The sequence below is a fragment of the Ailuropoda melanoleuca genome, chromosome 16, assembly GCF_002007445.2.
Source record: "Ailuropoda melanoleuca isolate Jingjing chromosome 16, ASM200744v2, whole genome shotgun sequence".
NCBI classification, from domain to species: domain Eukaryota; kingdom Metazoa; phylum Chordata; class Mammalia; order Carnivora; family Ursidae; genus Ailuropoda; species Ailuropoda melanoleuca.
In genome coordinates this window covers 5,113,876-5,134,500 of record NC_048233.1, presented here as the reverse complement: position 1 = coordinate 5,134,500, position 20,625 = coordinate 5,113,876, and the positions used below count along the sequence as shown (strand labels likewise).

At 50.3% G+C, this 20,625-nt stretch overlaps 1 protein-coding gene across 1 annotated transcript in view; it reads right to left on the bottom strand.

Moving 5' to 3' along the window:
• CCND2 (cyclin D2) overlaps positions 1–20,625 on the bottom strand; it is a 29,456-nt gene that overhangs the window by 7,067 nt on the left and 1,764 nt on the right. Inside the window, exons 2-4 of the mRNA XM_002920446.4 lie at positions 19,872–20,087; positions 17,052–17,211; positions 7,635–7,783 (exon numbers count right to left, since the gene is read on the bottom strand). Of these exons, the coding sequence (XP_002920492.1) occupies positions 7,635–7,783; positions 17,052–17,211; positions 19,872–20,087 (525 nt within the window). The remainder of the gene's footprint in view (positions 1–7,634; positions 7,784–17,051; positions 17,212–19,871; positions 20,088–20,625) is intronic.

Below are 20,625 nucleotides of genomic sequence, written 5' to 3'. Positions count from 1 at the left end.
GTCACTCACCACTCGCCCCACAAGCTCGGGGTGAAGGCTAAAGGCATCATGTTTCTAAGGGCGCTTCAAATTCAATAGAGGACATCGGAAAACCCAAAAGCCTTACAATCTAAAGAAAACTGATCTGAAATAAAGATAAAGCTGGTGCAGGCAAACAAGGCAAAGACTGTAGGCAAACGACTCTCGACCTTCCTTGGGAAGGTCATGCATCAGAGGTGGACAGTAGGGCCCACTGTCAGTTCTCCTTCCAAAGCCGGAATAGGTGGCTTGTTCTCCATTTGAGTGCCATGGGAAGAAGCCAACTTGTTCTGAGAGCCCACGCTGGTGGCATTAACACTATCCCCAAACACCCCGTCTCATGTCTTGGGCGCCCTCCGCCCTCCCTCATTCCCCTGAACGCCTCACTGAGAAATGAGCGACTGCAGAATTTAAATGAATAGCTTCCTCTTTCTTTTTTCTCTCGCAGAGAAGAATGAGTTGAATCCAGCCAGTTGTGACGGGATGCCCCTCTGCTACAGAGGTCTTTCAGGAGCTGCTGAAGGTCGTGTTTAAAAGGTTTTTTCTAGGAGGCAGGGGGACAGTAACTCCATGCTTGCCTCCATGGATGACAAATCCTATCCAAAGCATAGGGCGCGTGAAGAGCTTCCCCCACTGCCCCCCGAGGTATAATTAACATACGTGTTATGTTAGTTTCAGGTGTGGCATAAAGGGGTTTTGCTCTCTAAAGAGGATGGCAGGAGTCCCAGCTGATTGAGGGACTGTGTGTGTGTGTGTAGGGAAGGGACAGACAATAGCTCTGAACCACTAAATTCAAAAAGAAATGCCAGTCAGGTGTCAGCGATGAGGCCTCTTTAACAAGAGGGTTTCCTGTGGCACAGCCATTTGGGGAAGACTCCCTGATGTGAAGGTGAAGGTCGTGTGGAAGACCCTGCCCCCAACGAGAAGCCTAGTGCCTCGAGGAGGTCATCAAGGTCAGCCACCTTCCACCCCAAAACTATGACCAACTCGGGATCCTGTGATTATCACTGCATTAGCCACACCAGCATCCCTGAGAAAGATGTCCTCCACGAGTAGACAGAGCTCAAGAAAGAGAAAGAACCTGATCGGGGACCGTATTAGAGTCTTTGCTTTTGGGTCGCCAACGATTCTACTGTTTCTGGCATCCAGCCTTCCCCTCCAAGAGCCTGAAACCTCGAAGAATAGTTCTGGAAAAAGTCCTACAGGGAAGGCTAAGACATTGGGCAGTCATCTCCACTGGACTTTCAGAGCCATGGGACTCAAGAGAGGATGCCTCAAGTGTCACATTTATGTAAATTCCAGCCAAGAACACGTGTACTGGCTTCCCTGAATAAAATGATGGATGGTTCCATATAGAACACTTTCCTTGGCCCCGCTTTCATTGAAATCTAAATGGTGACTGATGATGGCCTGCTCTTGATCTTTGATACCTCCTACTTTAAGAGATAAATGACGACAGCAGTTACCCCGGAAATGACCCTGAGCCCCATCCCCTGCTCTCTTCTAGAGTCATCTGGGACCGAGCAGGAAGCTAAACCTCTCTGGGGTCAATCATGTCCCTCACTCCTGGAAAGCTCTCTGGGGCCTCTGCCTAACAACCCTCCTTCAGGTTCCCCTTCTCCACAGCTCTGCTATTATCGGCTTGAGTTTTAAGTGCAGATCGCCTATCCTTAACTGGATAAAAAACTTAAGGGCAAGCACCTGTCTTGTAAGAACAATGTCAAACAGTCTACTCTGTGATGGTGGAGACAGAGAGACCAGCACCCCCTTCCTTGAGACTAAACTCACTGCCTGTATTTTAATACCCTCCTTTAGCATTGTTAGGAACCATTCTTGGACTTGCAAAGAGCACTCAAGTTTTCTGTGAGCTGATGGAAAGTGAAGGGACAGGGAAATGTGTGGCGGTGCTATTACCTGCAACCAGACATGCCCACCTCACGCAGCCCCATTCCTGCCCAAGGAGTTCCCACTCTCCTGAGCAGCAGGGCAGGGCAGGACAGTGTGCGGGACTGGGGTGGGGGGAGCAGTGACCTGGAGAGAGGAGGAACCCTGCCTCAGACCCAGCGGGGCTGCTAGTGCTGGAAAGTCAAGCTAAGAGAATGAAATAAAAGAGGGAGGCAAGTTCAAAGGCCCAAAATGAAAAGGAGGCAAAGCTGGAGAAGAGCAGAATCATAGTATTTCCAAAGGGCAGAATCACAAGACTCGACACAGAGGCAATTACAGAATCGGGGGATTTGGGGGTCCGAGGGCGTCTGGAGCTCAAACAGCCACACGCCTGCATTGTACAGCTAGAGAACGGAACTGAAGCCTGCTTGTCCCCCGGTTACATCGAGTTAAAAGCTGAGCCTGGCTTTAAACGGGCAAGCCTCCAGCTTCAGAACTCCTTCCCCTAAGACCCTCTGGTTCTTCCCAGCTCTAAGGAAAGACAGACAGGGCAGAGAATCTCCAAGAAAGGGAGACGTAGCCCTGGGGGCTGGGGGGCAGGGGAGGGAAAAGATGCTACGTGCATGCAAAGTGCATGGGCTCTGGGACCTCTGCTTTCCGGCAGCCTCCGAAAGCACCAGTCATTGTGTTAAGATGCCCCAAATTAAGCTGATTAAAAGGAAAGCCATAATGCTCGTCTGTCAGCCTGGACAGGTGGCACTCCACAGTGCTGGAGGTCGGGCAAACCTCCAACTCTGATGATGATAGGCTCCCTCCCCGGCCCCTGCCCCCCAGCCCCGGAGCCCTGACAGCAGTGTTTGTGATCTCCAGCTCGTTACACGGGCCTCCGACTTCCTCTGCGTGCTGGCTCAGGCTCTGCGCCCTGCACCCTCCTCAGCCTCCATGAAATGGGCTGACGGAACTCCTACCATTAGCCCTCAGTGTAACTGCATCACGCCATTGTCACCACACACGCACTGCACTCAACAGGGGGACAAAGGGCTGAATGAGCCCCAGACCCGCAGCCAACTCAGGCAGAGACAACTTAGGAAACTATCTCATTCTTCCTTTCTTCACAGGCTGTTTGGCTTATTTCCTTGCATACCAAATGAAGCCCGCAGAAGAAATAAGGCAGGAGAGGGAAGCATGAGCCTCCAGTTCTATTCCGTCCCCCAGCCCGCCCCCAGCCTCCCCTCCGGCCACTCTTCACAAGGTTCTTGACCACAGGCCCCGTCAGGTTCACAAAGGACAGCCCCAGCCGTATAGGGGCCCTTGGGAGAAGGTGTGCCAGGAGAGGGTGGGTGCTTCTCACTAAGGAGGACAAAGACACAGTGCTGGGGACCAGGACCAGAGCATGTAGTCAAAATCGAGACTTCCCCCCTGCACAGCGAATGGGTTTATAACAGCTCCCTGACAACCAAGATCCTAACATGCCAGGATGACCCCAAGGCAGGGTATCCTGGAATCTTCTCTGGGCGATATTTAAGAACGGAACAGAGTTCTGATGTAACCCAGGTAGAAAAGGATGAACACAGGGACCAGGTGACTAGCGTCTGCTTCTGCTGAATTATCTCCCAATAGCTTCACAGCATCGTCACAGCCTGTGAGCCTGACTTCTGCATTTTTATTAGTCAGTTTGTAAAACTGTATCACGCGAAGGTGATGTGTTTTGCTCAGGACCCTGGCATGTACCTAAGGCTAAGAAATATAGGGCTTTCCAAAAGACCTGGGGAGACCAAAGACTTAGAAACACACTCTAAGCCCATCTGCCTGGCCTTTGTGTCCTCCGTTCCTTCCTTCCTGCTTCCCTCCCTCTCTTCAGCATCATTCCCAAGACTCTGCCAGGGGCTCTGGATAAAGAGCGCAGTAAAAGTTGGGTCTTGTTCAAGAGGCTCTATAGACAAGTGAACAGTGAGATAAACGCTGGCACAAAGCACGAGCCGAGTGCCGAGGGGACGGAAGAGGAACCCCGACTCTGCCTGGCGAAGCACGGAAAGGTTCACCGGGGAACCAGGACGCTCGATCCCTCCTCTCAAACTCACCCTTGGCAACGGAAGCCCCGGTAGAAGTTTCCCCAAAGCCAGAACCGCCTCGCTGGCTGGCGTCTGTTTTTAGCAACACTTACGACTGGAAGGAAAAAGTACTTAAAATATACCACCCTCTGAGACTTTTATTCCCTGTAAAACTGTCAGGCTTCTCACTCAGCTTTCTCTTTGGAATGAAGCGTTCCGGTTTATTTTGGCAACCAGAGGGAGCAACAAAGACTGACTTTCTCAGAGCTGCATGGGTCCCTCCTATCAAAGCTATCTGCCGCTGGCCAGGGAGCCAGAGAAACTTGTCTGCCTGTCCCAAAGGAAGCAAGGGGACCCTCTTTCCCCAGTCTGATCCCTGACAAGGCATGGATAGAGAACACCATGAGCTCAAAGAGATCACGAATAACCAGGTGCATAGTGCAGGCACAGAACTACAGGGACTCCAGGTCCTGGTTCTATTTGTCCTATTCCTCCGGAGCCAGTGTGGCAGAATGTGGTCCTGTGCACCTGACTTCTCCATGGGAGGGCTCAACAAGACCCTGTGAGCATTTCAGAGTGTGGGTCTGAAAGCACTGTGTGTGTGTGTGTTTTAATTGTGGCAAAATAAACCAAACATAACATCTATGTAACCATTTTTAAGTGTACAGTGGCATTAAGTATATTCACTTCATCATGCAACCAACTCCACGATCCATCTCCAGTACGTTCTCATCATCCCAAAGTGAAACTCCATACCCATTAAAGAACTCCCCGTTCCTCCCACCCCCTGGCCCTGGTAACCCTCATCTTACTTTCTGTCTCCATGAACTCGACTATGCCAAGAATCTGGCTTCTTTCACTTAGCATGTTTTCAAGACTCATCCATGTTGTAGCACGTGTCAGGAGTTCACTTCCTTTTTAAGGCGACCTAATATTCCACTGCACATACATACCGCGTTTTATTTCTCCATTCCAAGGACATTTTCTATCGCCAAGTGCCCTCTGCCAGGAGGCGTGCATTTCACGTTAGGCCTAGTGAGCTCCTTCCTCTGGGCTGCTTTCCTCCTGCATTTACTCTTCATAACACCTCAGCATTCATTTGCTGATGATCTTTATTTGCTAGGATTCTGCATGCTTTACTTGTGATCTGCCCTACAGTCGCTGAGTTCCTTAAGTCAGGAACATCATCTCCTATTTTCCATACATGGCCCACCCGTCCCAATTCCTGCCTTGGTTCCATCCACACCTTGCTCATCGTGCAAGTCTGCAACAAGTGAGCCTTTAAGAAATACTTCCAGAAATAAATGGAGAGTCAAGTGCTTGCAACACGCCATTTCTTGACTCATGAAATGGTAAATGGGCTCAGGAAGCAAAACTTTCCTCCCTCCAGAAACTAATGCTTTCTGAATTCCAGTCCTTTTCTTTTTGTTCACGCTGAGCCTCAGTACTTCAGAGAACACGGCATGATGGATGGGAGGAGACCTACAGCACTTGGAAGTCAGGCACAAGTGGCCAGCCTAGCCCAATGTTGCTCAAGCCTTTTTACTAAGAACATTCCTGGGGGACGGTGAGCAAGCCTCTGGAGCCCAGAGGCAAGCTTAGAACTCACAGAGGTCTCAAACTGTTGTCTGAAAAAGTGCTGTGGAGTTTCCATTCTCCTCTGTTCATGCTTGGTTGTTAATATTAAAACGCTGAACCGGAAGCCCACTGGTAAGAATGAGGCACACATGCATCTCCAGTTCCACAGCTGGGATATACGAGACCTCTATCCATTTACCCCAGTCTGAAGCTACCTTGGATGCACTGGCTACATGGTGTCTGAAAGGGGAAAGTGGTTTCTCCTGTGTAAGATGAGAAATCGGTTTGCAGTCCTGAAAAGCGGCTGAAGAGACTCAGTGGCACCTCAGGAGTGACCTCTGTCCATTTGAAACCAGTAAGGGGTGGTTGTGGGAGAAGGCCAGAGACCCATGGGGGTCCACCAGCCATTCAGGGCAGGGCTATAAATATCTGAAAGAGGTTACAGTGCCTGGTGGTCAAACTGCTGTCACAGGCTTTTTTGTCTCTGGGGGTGGAAGAAGAGCTTGTCCTAAGCTGGTTGCTGTTGGGGGTGCTTTTTGTAAGGCAGCCTTAATGGGAGATATTCAGAAAAGGAAGGAAGCTTATCATTTCTATAAATGTTAAGTTCTGTCCCAGATTTGCCTCTGGAGGACTAGACAAGCCCTCTTCACGTGAAGCACGCCAGAGGGGTCTTCTCGATTTATATTTTGGAAACCATGTAGTACATGGTAGTACAGGCCTTTGTGAAAAGCCTGTGTTTTGGACCTAGAATTTTCAAAGCATATCTAAGAACTCCTTCAGAATAGGACCCTGAGTTTGTTCCATGAGGCCCTTCAACACCTCCCTGCACTATTTCCTTGAGATGGTAATAAAGGCCAAGGCAAAATACAGACGGGGAGGTGAGAAAGCCAGCAAGCTGAGCCGTGGGCTCTCCGAGTGGTCAACCTTCTGTTCAGCATCCCCAATGGGGCATCAGCCACAGGCCTGTAAAGCCACGCTATCTCTTAACTCAATCTATTCCCACAGCGGGGCTTTCGGAATCTCCCTGGAACATCCAGAGGGGGGCACGGGGAAGTTCCCCTGCATCTTGAGCTTCTCCATGGTGACACATGAGGGCCTCCCAGCTGCCAGACCTCTCAGCTGCCTTTAAAGCAGAGGCCTTTCTCAAACAAAAAGACTCATGAGCTCCAGCAAGGGTGGAGTGCGATGTTCCCAGGGCGGGTTATCAGAGCTTCCAGGTTCTGGTCCCAGCTCTGCTACTGCCCTCCCCCTCCCCAGCAGGTTACCTCAGCCCTCTCTACACCTCCCATGGAAAGCCTCCCCTGGAAAACACAGGAGCAGCCTCTCTGACCTCTCAGAGCCTCCCTGGCTCGGACCTTCTAAGGACTGCCATTTCCTACCAGCTGAATCAGAGCCTCACTTGACCCTGGTCTCTCAAGACCTTTCTTCTACAGAGCTTCAAATTCTGGCAAGCAGAATTACAGCCTCTGGGCAGTCCACGGGGCACAAGAATGGAAAAATCTATAGCTAATAATAGTTCCTTGAATTACTATGACTCTTTATTCTTTTAGAAGTACTTCTTAATCCATTACCACATTAAACAAAAGGGAAGTGAGAGGCGGGTGGGGTTGAGAGGTGTGTCAAGGCCAGACACCGTGCTGGGGGGGGGCACCTCTTGGATCCCCACCGCCCCCAGCGCCACAGAGCCAGGCTCCAGCCCTCTCTCCACTGTGTCTCCGCCTGAGTGGGTGTAAGCAGAGCGCGACACTGTGGGGGAGAGGCAGCCTGAGGACATGCACATAAATGGAAATGAAGCAACATTTCAGACCCAGGGGGAAGCCCACACCACAAAGGAAAATTAGTAAACAGCCCTCCTCCCACCTTGTATCTGCTTGCCAGGTTCTTTTCTCTATTTTACGGCACACAGGCTTTCAAAACCTTAGGAGGAAGCCTCATCTATTGAATTTTGTACTACCTTGGATGCTGATCTTGGAAAACAGAAACCACCACCACCACCAAAAAAAAAAAAAAGCCACCTCCAACACAGCATCAAGCCAAGTGTCCTTTTCCCTGAGCTGAGAAAAAAGACATCTGGTTTTAACCAAGAAGACGGCGTCCACCTACCACATCCGTGTTGGTGATCTTGGCCAGCAGATCAACCAGGGCATCGCCAGTGAGCGAGCTCACATCCTCATCCTGCTGGAGCCCACAGATGGCAGCTCCCACACTTCCAGTTGCAATCATCGATGGCGGGTACATGGCGAACTTAAAATCTGCGAGAACGAGAGGCAGAAGGTCAAGGCCCAGGAAGAATTCGGATCTGGGGGCTCCCCAGCCTGAAGATATTCCAGAAATAGAATGGTGAAAGGTCAGCTGCACAGGTGATCCTTCACCCTACAGACACATCCCCTCCTGAGTCTTCCTTCACAAGACACCCTTTATTTATTTGCCATCACCGTGGTGGGTCTGGAACTAAAATGGGGAGACTGAGACAGAGAAGGTGGAGAGCTTATCTGAGTGCACACAGTAAATTCTCAGGCAGGGGACTCAGGTCCCACAATCGTGTCTGGGGTTAGCACGTGCAAGGGGCAGGAAGGTGAGTGAGATATATTCTCCTCTGAGGGTCATGGTGGGAGCAGAGCAGGGAGGTCTGAGATGAGTCCCGAAGGTAAAATATGTGCCATACAAATGAGACAGAACAAGGGATCTAGATGGTGGAAGGCGGAAAAGTATAAGCAGGTAAAATTTTATGAAGAACAATAATCCTGATGTGATCTTGCCCTATTATTTTGTGGACCATCAAGGACTAATATGGCCAAAAACAAAGGATGATTTTATTTACAAAAAAAGAAAAAAAAAGGAAGTGCGAGAAGCAGTAATGGAGGGGATGAAAGCCAAGTTTCACACAATCCCCAACTCTAGCTCAATACCAAGGATCCTTAGAACAGGAAGAGAAAGCAAGTACCTAGTATTAACCTAATCAGATGGATGACTTGGTTTAGATTTTATGGCTCTTGGGCCCAAAGGTCCCATTTTCTTGCTGGAAAAAAAAGAGTGGTTTGCCACTCTTCCGTCGTCCACTTTCATTTCTCCAAAAGCAAGCAGAGAGGATGTTCCCATGCTCCTATGCTCCTGTGAGGGCTCAGTTTGGGAGACTGAACACCTCAGTTTCCTCGGAGTGCTCCCACAAAGAGGCTGGGTAACCAAGATCACCCACTTTCCCAGTTATCAGGAGAAACACCACACCTGCCTCCTGTAGCCGCTTCTAAGAGCTAATGACCCAGACGTACAGTGCCGTCCGTGCTATATGCCAGTTCATCCTTACATCCACCATATAAGCTGCACACAATTGCCCTCACATGGCGGATGGGAAAGGGCAGGCTTCTGCGAGCTGAAAGCGCCCTTCCCCTTGCCTTGTGCTGATATGGTAAAGAGGTCACTCCATCACTCACTTTGGTCAGTCCTGGAGTGGAGCAAATCCTCCACAGTGAACCTCTGGTTCTAGCTTTACTCCAGAATTTACTGCCTGTAGCTGTGCAAGGGGGCAGACATGGGAGGGAGATACACGGGGGGACATGGGTCACACTTCCAATTCCAGCATCACCATGAGGTTGAACTATAAAAACAGTGTAACCTAATATTTCCCTTTCTTGCTGTCCAATGCCCTATTAAGCCACATATTCCATTAAAGCACTTTTATAGGTGACCCCATTGTCCAGCATCAAGTTGCTGGTGTTCTTAGCAACACTGCTAATTCACTGAACCATGCACACACCTCCCATCTTGGCCTAATCCCATGAACAGAGCAAGCCTGGCCTTCTGTCAGTCTGTCTTTCTCCTTGGCTTTCTTTCCTGAGCCCACTCACCATTTCGACCTCTTGAGGGATGTGTATTACAGCGTTCTGCCCAAGCCTGCTGTCCACTAACTCCTCCCGAGCCTTCTCTCTCCCCGTGGATACTGCCAAAGGCGGCCTCCCTGCCTCCCGCTCTGCTGTAGGTCTCCTCCACATGGGCTCACAGGAGTGTTTCTCTGCCCAATAACCTCGTTAGCTCCCCCCTGTGACATTCACAATGCAGACGAGGCAGCCAGCCCATGGCCTTGGGCCCACAAAGGCCCTGGGTGGGAGCATCTGGCAGGGAGTGACAGGAGGATATCCCTGGCCCTCCCTTTCCTCTGCCCCAGGCCTCCGACCAGGAAGCACACCTCACACAGGCCTATCTTTTGTTGTCCCATTGCACGCAAAACTGACTCCTAATTTTAGCAAACTAATTAACTTCTGGAAGCCAGGGGGTATATACGGGTGGTCCCAGGCTGCAGCAGGTGCTAAAGTTGCCAGAAGGACTGTACCTCCCCCCTTTTGTTTTGCTAGGAAAATGTTGGGGAGCATCCTCCTGGGGATACTGTCCCCTGCCTCCCAGAAGTGGGGAGCACCGTGTACAAGAACCTAGCTGCCTCTTGGCAGCTCACACTGGGTAGTGCTCCCCCTGCCAGGGAAGAGCTGCGGGAAGCCGGGCGGCCGCGCACTGCCCCTCTGCCACACTCCGCGGTAGCAAACCAGGGTCTTCCTCGAGATTCCGGAGCAACTGCTAGGCTCTCCTCCAGGTAAGTCCAAAGAAGGTGACATTAGCACTACAAGCCAGGTCCAGACTGTGGGACCTTGGGTGAGTCACTTCCTCCCCCAGCCCCTGGCATTCCATTTGTCTAATAAAGGGTGGGGTTGGATCAGTGTTTTTCTGACTTCCAGTTGCAGCTCACTGTTGGGTCATGAAACCCATCTGTGGGTTGTTTTTGTTGCTGTTTAACTGAACAGAACAGGATAGATAGTATCAGGAAGTAATCATGTAGTAAGAATAAATACTGTCTTAAGAAACTTTTGTAGCAGTCTGATGTCCATTTATGTGTATCCTGAGTTGTGTTATAAAATGTATTTCTTTCTTCAAGGTTTAGGTCAAAAAGTCGAAGACCGTGGGCTGGCTAATCCCCCAGGTGCCTTCCGGCTCTATTTTGCTTTTCCTTAAGGATCTAGAATGAGAACCACTCCTAAGAAAAGAAGAAGCAAGTATCGATAGAACAGAGCATGGCTTCCACTGGCCTGCGAGGTCACAAGGCATCTCTCCCCACAGAGAGAAGTACCAGTTCCGCAAGACCTCAGGGGTTGCCCCGGAACCCTGCTCAGGGACACCCCCCTCTCTGTTGGTAGGGGAAACAACAGAAAAACACCAGAATAAAACATCTGAAGGGTCATGTCCTTGTACTAGCTCTAGTTACCTAACCTCTGTACTCACCCGTGGAACGTTTCACCCAACCCACTCAGCCACTCCTGGAAACCTTACTTTGGCTACGTAACTGGATTGAAAAGTGTTCAAATTTATCCACTTGGGCAAGGGGAGTGGGCAGAAAAATCAAATGTCATGACCAAGATTACAACCTTCCAGAAATATATGAATAAATGTTACGTAAACGTTCCCACTGTGGAGATGGAAAAAATATAAGTAATTTTGTAAAACTTTCTCCTAATATTATTTTATTTCAGCAAAAATAAAATACCAAGTAAAAATCCCTCAGAGATCTCTACATCTCTTGGTCAAAAATACCAACAAGCTCTATCTTGGTGCAAAATGCATCTTCAGGAGCGAGGGCCTATCTCTACCCTGCATTGCCCACCTGGAATGGTAAGAGGTGACTTCCGGAGACCCCTCCTTCCTCTGCAGCAGAGTGAGAGGCAATTAACTGACCAGTGATCCATTCCAACAAAGTCATCACCAAGTGTTCCTCCCTGTTCCAGGCAGCATGGATTCATCCCCACCCCCCACCCCAGATGTAAAAACGTAGTGGAGAACACACCACAGTGCATTCTAATTGGCTAGGTGCATACCATATGGGGAGCCGATAAAGAAACTTTTCAAAAGAAAGGGGGTGCTCAGGGGAACAGGAGCATGAAGATACTTGGGAGGACTCTCTGAGGACATGGGAAGAATGGCCAAGCACCTCCAAGAACTGGAAGGTAGAGTATGGGGAGGCAGATGTCCTACCACCGACCAGCTGTGTGAAGACGGGCAAGTTACCTGACCTCTCTGAGCCACCATCTTCTTACAAGCACATCAGAATAACTGTACCCGACTCCTAGGGTTGTTCTGAGGAAAGGACTAAAATAATCCAGGTAAAAACACAGTGCCTGGCTCCTGGTAAGCAAGCAGGCTCCTACCACTACTATTCTGACCATGGGAACCTTCTATGGGACTGTGAAGGGTAATCCTGATGGTTGGGAGATGCTGTTCAGCACCGGCAGGCATGAGGAGGAAGGTGCCCCGCATCCCTGGGCTACAGGCGGATGCTGACAGCAGGCCAAGCATGCCGAGACTGCCAGGAAGAATGAGGGCTCTGTGCTGCCTGGAGAATCTTTCACTATCACTTGTGTTCTGTGTCCCAGAAATGACCTCATCGAGTCCCCGAAGCCTCACGCTGGTTTGCCAGGAGTGGGAGAAACTGAAGGCCCCCATACCATGAATGGAAGACAGAAGTCGGCCACTCCCTTCCCAGTGTCCCCATATTCCCTCAGGTGTGGTTCGCCCAGAGTCAAGGAACAATGCCCACATACTAGAAGCCTGTGACACGACCTCCTCCCTCCTGGGGAGGTGGTGGAGGCAAGGGGCACACCTTAGGGGAATCCCAGCTCTACTGGTTGCTTACTCATCCAAGTAATGGTGGTGAGGTATTAATAAAAACCAACGTAAAACACATCGGTTTCAAAACACTTCCTTTTACAAGTGAAATCAATGAATTCTTTTTCTTTTTCTTGGGAGGAGGAGAGAGTGTGTGAGTGTAAGTAGGGAGAGGGGCAAGACGGGGCAGAGAAAGAGGGAGAGAGAATCTTAAGCAGGCTCCACACCCAGCATGGAACCCAACCTGAGATCATAACCCGAGCCAAAATCAAGAGTCAGACGCTTCACTGACTGAGCCACCCAGGCGCTCTGAATCAATGAATTCTTGCCTTGTCTAATGCCCAATCCTGGGCCTGGGGTTAAGGTCGAGACCTTTGGACTGTGGACCCAGTGCTTTTTATAACTTACCAAAATGTGAATAGCTCCTCAAGGCCACCTCCCACCTCCCCTGAAGGAATACAGGGTGATTTTCCTATCAGAAGTGCAAGAAAAGCCCCCAAAAGTGAGCCCCAGCTCAGGGGTCAGAGAGATAGGTCCTAGCCAAGCTGTGTGGCTTTCACAGCCCACCTAACTTCCCAAGACCGCCACAGGCACTTCTGGGGCCCCACTGGGCTCCTTAATCTGGGCAAGGGCAGTGAGGGTCCCATATTCATCAACTTGGTATCTGCACGCCTTGGTAAGATTTCACTGAAGGAAGAGTTCTGAGCTAAGCTGGTTTGAAACCACAGATTAGATGGCCCTGCACATAAATTTAGCGCGGATTGTTTTGGCTATATGGTGACGGAGACCTTGAAGTCCAAGACTGACCGCTTTGCTTTGGATCACCACTAGGGGGCGAGAGAGACTTGCTCTGAGGCTGAAGAGAAACAGGGACGCCACAGTCTCCCATTTCCCCTCATCTCTCCCCCTCCTCCAACCTGCAGCAAGGTGAAAGTTAAAAAGGCCAGGATCCCAGTTGCTCATTGGCCAACCAATGATGTGGGCAGCACACACGCCATCTACCACCCCCGGAAGAGGATCCGCACATGGGGCAGGACTGCCGCGCCAAGCTGATGCCAATGTAATGCCAAAGGGCTTGGTGGGAGGAGGAGGGGAGGGAAGCAAGCAGCCTGCTCCTCATTCATTCTATGGCCAGATGGGAAGTGAGAGAACCCTGTCCCCACAGGGTGCACTTGCCGGCTTGCCGGAGAACAGAGAATGGCCACTTCCCCTTCCCCTCGGCTCCCCGCCCTGCCAGCTGCAGAGCCAGTGCAGGGGCATAGAGATGGGAAGGTGGGTTAAATTCTTCCCACCTGGCAACCACCAGGGCACACCTTCCTTTTTGAATAAGGGGTCGAGTCACCTACCCTCTCTGGGTCCCGGCTATGATTATACCTCATGATGGAAGGTCATGAACATCTTTAGGGAAAGCCAGGAAGACAAGGAACACAAGGGTTATCATCATTTCCGGGGCTCGGGCATTGGGGTCAGGAGCGTTGGGCAGGACTACTCCCAGGCATGGTGCAAAGAGCTTAGCCTAGCATCTCAAGGTGGGGCCCTAGGCAAAAAGAGGGACATATAGGGTGCCATGGGTCGGGAGGTTAAGCACCTCCACCCCACCCCCACCAAGTTCAAAACTCAATGTCATTGGCTTTTCTAGAGTAACTGGAATCATCTGTTGAGCATGATATCATGCATCAAGAATCTTCCAGTGCCAGAGTGCGATCCTGAGTCATCTTCCATGGTCCTCTTCTTTCCTCATCTGCACACTTGGGGAACTCTACCACCAGAGCTACAACCAGGGGGACACTAAGGCTCAGTTCTGCTTCCCCAGGATCCAAAGCTCCAGGAAAGGGGACGCCAGGGGCTGGCAGTTACGAAGGTCTGCTTCTCACCCCAGTGCCTCCACAGACCACGACTGGCCCTGACAGGGACACTGGGCAGTTTGAGGCAGTCTCTCCCACCAGAAGCCATTTTGAGCTGAGGAGGGAGGCAGAAGGAGGGCACCTCTCTGCCTGGCCATCTTACCCTCTAGCTGGTAAGGAAAACTGCGGCTTAACTCCCCTTCTCACGGCCCCTCTCTGCTCTCCTGCCCTCTCTCTCTTCCCCTTTCACACACACACATGCACTCCCCACACAGACTAGGGAACTACTGCCAGCTCTTTCACAACCAACTTTTCCCATAAACTAGCCATACAGCCTCAAGGTTTGGCTACCACCTCCTTGGGACCCACTATAGGCCTGAAAGACCCTGGCTACAGGTGCCTCTTTGGCTTCAGGGCAGAATATTCAGGGCTGGGGAACCAGGATGGAGCTGTGAGGTGCACGGAGCAGACGGGACAGTCTCGGTGTCACCACCTACCTTTGGTTTTCCGTTACCTTGAGCCCCCTGATTGCCAGACGGTCTTAGGCACTCAACAATCTGCCACACCCTGGCCCCAAAGTGCAGCATCTCCTCTAACTGGAAGATGTTTCCTCCAAGAAAAGCAACCCTTGGCTTTTATACTGTCGGGCCAACTGCTATAAAACTCCACACAGTGAAGACGCTATGTAACCCAGTCATTCATACAGACTTAAGCACAGATCGAGAAAGAAAAGTCTTGTGAGACACCCATCCTTCCCAGCCTCAGGAAACTTCTGAGAACCCCCCTCTGCTCTGACCAGTCTACACCTAAGGCTTAGTATTTGCCTTGTGGTTTTCATTTGGTTGGAGTTATTCCTTCTATCTTTCCTCACTTCCTGTCCAAGGCTGGCTCAAGTCTCCCAAAAGGCAGTCTTTGTGACTTCCCATGCCACCCCTCCGACCTCTGTCCTCAGGGCCCAAGTCCCAGGCTCCTTACTTTGGCCCCAAAGTTGGCAGCCACCCCAAGGATCTAGGCAACAAGGCCAGAAGTGGGGGATGGGATCCCCAATTTTAGAGAGTGGGCCTTTATAGAATATGGGGATCTATCCATGCCTGGGTAATTCTACCCACCAACTCTACCCCAGTCAGAGATGAGAATGGAGGGAATGGGTGGAGAGACCCCAAAAGATCTGTCAGTCAAGAGACAAGGTCAGAGCAGAACTCTGGCTAACAGCTGGGCAATGGGGGAGCTCAGGGTCAGGGGGTCAGCTGTCCTAGGGCCAGAGAAAAAAGGACTGGTTGACCCCTACCCCACAGTGAATCATGACAATGGAAAGGAAGGGACAGCCGGGCCTGGGAGACAAAATGACAAGTCAATGAGGGACTGACCTCTAGGGCCCCAGGCCAGACAGCAGAAGAAGAGAGGAAGCAAAAGAATGGCTACTGTCTAAAAGGCAACAAGGTATCCACGGGGGGGCTCCGAAGAATGGCCCCCTCAGGGCTGCGGGAAGGGCAGTTTACTCTCCCACAAAGGGGCACAGGGCACATACACACACCATGGGACGGGTCTGGATCTGGAAGGGCAGGACTACAGAAAACCAGGACAAAACCTGTGCCCGAGAACTAAATGTGGGTGTCTGGGAATCTTACATTTAAGCCAGTGAAGGCAGAGCAAGGGGTCCTGCTGGATTTGGATGAAGCTGCAAGTGGGAGACGGTGGCATTTTCACAATTAGTACCACAACACATTGTCTACCCATTCCTTGGTTCACAAAGTAACTCCATGCACAGCCTTTCTTTCTGATTTTCATTTTCCTAACCACCCTGAAAGGCTGTTAAGATCATGTATCCAACAGGCGTGTTTTGCAGATGGAAGCTGAGGTTCAGAGAGGTTAAGCAGCCTATCCAAGGTCATCCAGTGAGAAGTAGCAAAGCCTGACCTTTTGACCGAGAACAGAGCACATACACTTTTGCATACTGTGTGACCCATCTGTACTTACGCATGAATACCATGTAGCAAGGTATTGAAAGACGTTAACCCCCCGAGTCCCAACTATAAAATTCAACAACTCTTGGCAAACTGGGGCTGAGCCCTCTGCACCCCAGCCCTCCCCACTCCCCCACCAACCTCGCACCCCCAAACCAAAGATCTGCCCAGATGGCCAGTTCTTTACCTACGATGTCTCTCCCCTGGATGATTAAGGTTCCAGGGTCTCTTCCATGGCCACTACCAAGAAAAAAATGGTAGAAACTGGCCAAGGTTCAGTTTAACGAGACAGTGTCAAAAGCACTGCCTTTAGTTTATTAGGGAAACGCAAAGCAAATGGGCCAATAAGAACTATGTATCAATTGTGGGATCAACAGCATGGGTGAAAAGCTTTTGACATGAAAAAAACAGTGTGATTGCTATGTTAAAGCTTGCAACTAAATTCAAAACACCCTCGCTGGAAGCGAAGGCATCAGAATTTAGGGCTCAGAACGTGAGTCCTTGCTGAGAGCCAGCCAGGTTTACTCCCTCACCCAGCAGAGGGAACAGCTACTCCTATGTGCCCTACAGTAAAAAGAACTCCTTTGGCCTCCCTTACTGCTTATCAGGGCAAGCCGCGTATTTATCTTGACAGTGTTCCTTTAACCTATATTTGCCCCCACCCCCCAAATTTCCTCTTGGGCTTATCTCCAAGCCATCCTTTTCCTCAAAAGATTAAAGATTTAAACACAACCAGAGAGCAGTATATATAATCTTCAAAGAGCACTTTAGACATCATAAAGCACTATTTTAACAGGCACTATTTTTTTTCCCTTACCACACCTGTCCTCATAAACCATTTATGAGTTTAGCAGAGAAAAAAGAATGTACCAGCTCAGATAAAGTCGGGAAAACACAGGCAGGGCATGAAACCTGGTACTCTAGGTTACTTGGGACCACTCATCTCCTAAAACCCTCAGGCCCATGCCCGCTAGTACCCCCATCTGCCTCCCCTTGACCACCCCCCCAAAGGGCTCTTCAGACTGTGTCCGCCCCTCCCAAGGCCCCCTCCGGCTCCAGCCTGCTCCTACCAGTGGCACACAGAGCAATGAAGGTCTGCGCGTGCTTGCGGATCAGAGACAGCTTCTCGCTTGGCTGGGGCAGCTTACGAAGGATGTGCTCGATGAAGTCGTGAGGAGTGACGGCCGCCAGGTTCCACTTCAATTTCCCCAGCACCACCAGCTCCCACTCCTGGGGAGGAAGGGAGGGAGGAAGAGTATAAAACCCAAAGACTGAGCTGGTGTCCAGGACAGGGGGGTTAGGATCCAGACCCGTTTTAAGGACGCTCATGAGGACGCTGCTGGATGGGAAGGCAGGCCCATTTGTCCAAGTGCCCCCCCAAAGCTTGGAAGTTGTTGATGTCTCTTCTTAGGCTTCCAATGGCAGGAGCAACCGACAATAGTGAGAGCCCACGAGAGCCCACGTAGCTGTTGCCAAGAAATCTACTTTCTCGTATTTCTTTTCCTGTTGGTCTCCCCCATCCCCCACCAACCCTGACTTGCAGTGACACCAACCTGTGGACTTTGTGCAGTGCTGTTGCCTGCCCACCCAGAAAGCTGCACCTACAAAAAGATACCGCCAAGGTCTTCGTGGCCCTTAGGTACTAATTATTGTCTATGTCTCTATCGCTGGATTAATAGTCTTTTTAATCCCCATGGAAAAATGATGCACACAGTTACAGGCCAAAATAAGGTTCCGGGGCCCAACTCCTTGGCAACCAATTAGCTGACTTGTAGTTGGTGCCAAAAAGTGCCATTTTTCTCTGCTTTAAAACTTTCCCCTCCACACAAAATGCAGAAGTCTTGGGGAAAGGACACTCAGCCACAGAGTGCCCTTTCACCTAAATGTCTCACAGGCCTTTGTCATCGTGACTGAAGGACCCACTGGATGGTGAGTAGCAACCCCATGGTGCAGGGGGAGGTGATTGGGGCAAAGTGAAGTGCTTGTGCATGGTCAACGGAATCCCTCCGTTCAATGCCAAGGAGGGACAATGCAATCCCGTCTCTCATGGGCTTCTCACCACCAGCCCACCTCATGAGAAACAACTTCTCTCCCTTATCGGAATACCTTTGGGGACTTGTGCTCTAAATAAAACAAGCCAGAAAGGAAACCTTGAAAGTATGTGCAATCAGAGGGAAATCAGGCCTATTAACAGTCTTCAAAAGAAGGAGAGGCAGAGGCCAGGGTGTCTGTGCACCCTGCTCCCCCATTCACTCTAAGAACCCCCAGGCTCTTTTCCATTTGCTAAGCCAGGAACCAGAGCCCCAGCCCCTCTCCTGTAGCACCAAGTGGCTATGTGATCTGGGATGACTCCCTTCCCCTAGCTGGGCCTCAGCTTTATCTGGTGTAAAACAGGACTCCTCCAGATCCCAGCTTCTGGGATCAAGAGATACGGAGTGGAAAAAGAGGCAGGGTTTTTGCAGAGCAATATTCATTAGCTTGGCAGGTGCTGGATAAAACTGGGGTGTCCTGAAGAACACCATGGTCCACCATCATCACGCTGAAACAAATGAACCAAATGGAAGATTCATTTTCCTGGTCTCCCATGAGAAAAACAAACTGGTAACGAATTCTAACAATTTTTTCTTTACATGCTTTAAAGTCTGCCTTGGCTTTTTACAGAGGGTTGGGGTGAAAAAAAAAAAAAAGACAAAATTACTAAATAACCAGTGTCTTCTAAGATAGCTTGAAATTCCAGCCCTTTCTTCTCACAGGGGAATGTGAGCATAAACCACTCGTCTTGTACTATTATTAAAGGAAGCAGATCTCCCAGAAGAAAGCACCTTTCTGGGCCTCCCGGACCAAACCAGAAGCAGCTGAAATCTGGCAGTGGTTCAAAGGTGAAGTCATTCATGCCCCTCTCGACATTCCCCGCAATTCCTCCCCCATCCTTGCACATGTCTGCCACTAGATGGCAGCACAGCCCCAGAAAGGAAGGCCTTTCACAAAGAGCTCAGTTCAAGCAGCCAGTCCTAGCCCTGTGGACTTTGTGCAGGCCTTGCCAGTAAGGAGGGGGAAGGGCGGTGGGGGGGGGGCTTTTCCAAACAGCGCAGAGAAAGGTGTACAGACCACGGAAGGTGGGCCTGGGAACTACTCTACCATTCCACACTGCTGCAACATGGACACCTTAAGTGTGAGGCTGCAGGGAAAAAGAGTTAAGTTGGGTGGGGAAAAAGGTTTGCTAGCAGAATACCAGAGTCAAGACAGGACCCCTGTCATGGGATAGAGGTCACAGCCCCACTGGAGCTAGGAACCCAGGCCTCAGATTCCTCCAATAAAAGGCCAAATTTTAGCTTGGCTCAAAAGTCAATGAGCTGATATTTCGTGAACAGCTACTATGTACAGGTATCCTGAGAGTTTACAGATAGTACCTTTGAACTCTGGATTCTTAGGAGACACGTCACAACACACTCCTATCATGTGAAGACATTCCTACCATGTGAAAAGTCGAACTATTTTCTCAGAATTCAGTGGTTGAAAATTTGGAATTTAATTAAAATGTTATCACTGTGTTCCAGGTCTCCCCTACACACACACACACACACACACACACACACACGCACCCTCACGCACACACAACTCTAAATGAATTTCACCACCACAAATGTCTCAGAGGATCTTATGCATGAATATAGCCTCAGTGCTTAGCACAGTGCCTGGCACACAGTAGGAACACAAAAAATTTTCATATTAAAAGCTCTGTCTCCCAGAAGTGTGGAAATTCCAGCGGTGTGGTAATTTGGGATCCAAAGGATTTGTTTGGGGGGCACTGGGTAGAAGCTTATCAGGCCTGGAGAGAGCAAAGAGGGAAGGACAAACAGAAAGGGGGATAGAAAGGAGAGGATTATTACCAGCAGCTCCTGAGGCTTGATGGAGTTGTCAGTATAAATGCACAACTTCTCTGCGGTCAGAGGGATGGTCTCTTTGAGCTTGGAGGCCAGGAACATGCAGACAGCACCCAAGAGCTGCAGATGGGTCTTAGGAGTTGGGACCCCAGCCAAGAAGCGGTCCAGGTAATTCATGGCCAAAGGGAAGACCTCCTCCTCACACTTCTGTTCCTCGCAGACCTACAATGGGAGCGGGAAAGGGTTGGGGGGGGGGGTGGAGGGAATAGTATCAGGAAAAGACAAAAAACAAAAATGAAAAGGCATAACCTATGGAAACAAGCAAAAATATTTAATTTTTGAGTGGGGAGGGGGAGGGGAGTAGAATATGTGATAAGAATAAAGATGAGGAAAACGGAGTAAATCTAAATAGTCCATCCGTGCTGGGTAGTCCCCAGGAACGTAAAAAAAGAGGTAAATTGAAGATCCGAACCCGGGAGGGAAACAAATGCGCAGTAGCCGCCCGGCTCGGCGACGCTCCCTTTGGCTACTGACTTCTTTGCTCTCTAACTCACTCACACTCTCTTTTTTGGATTTCGTCATCTTTTCAAAAAATCAATAAAAATATTCTGGAAGCTCCGGGGGTCTTCTTCTTGGTCTCGTTCGGACCCTCGGACCCTCCTCTATCATTCCCGACAATTGGAAAAAATGTCCGGGGGGGTCCCTGCGGCCCAGGCGCCGCTATTGGGGGGGTGGGTGGGGAGAGGGGGGGAAGAGAGNG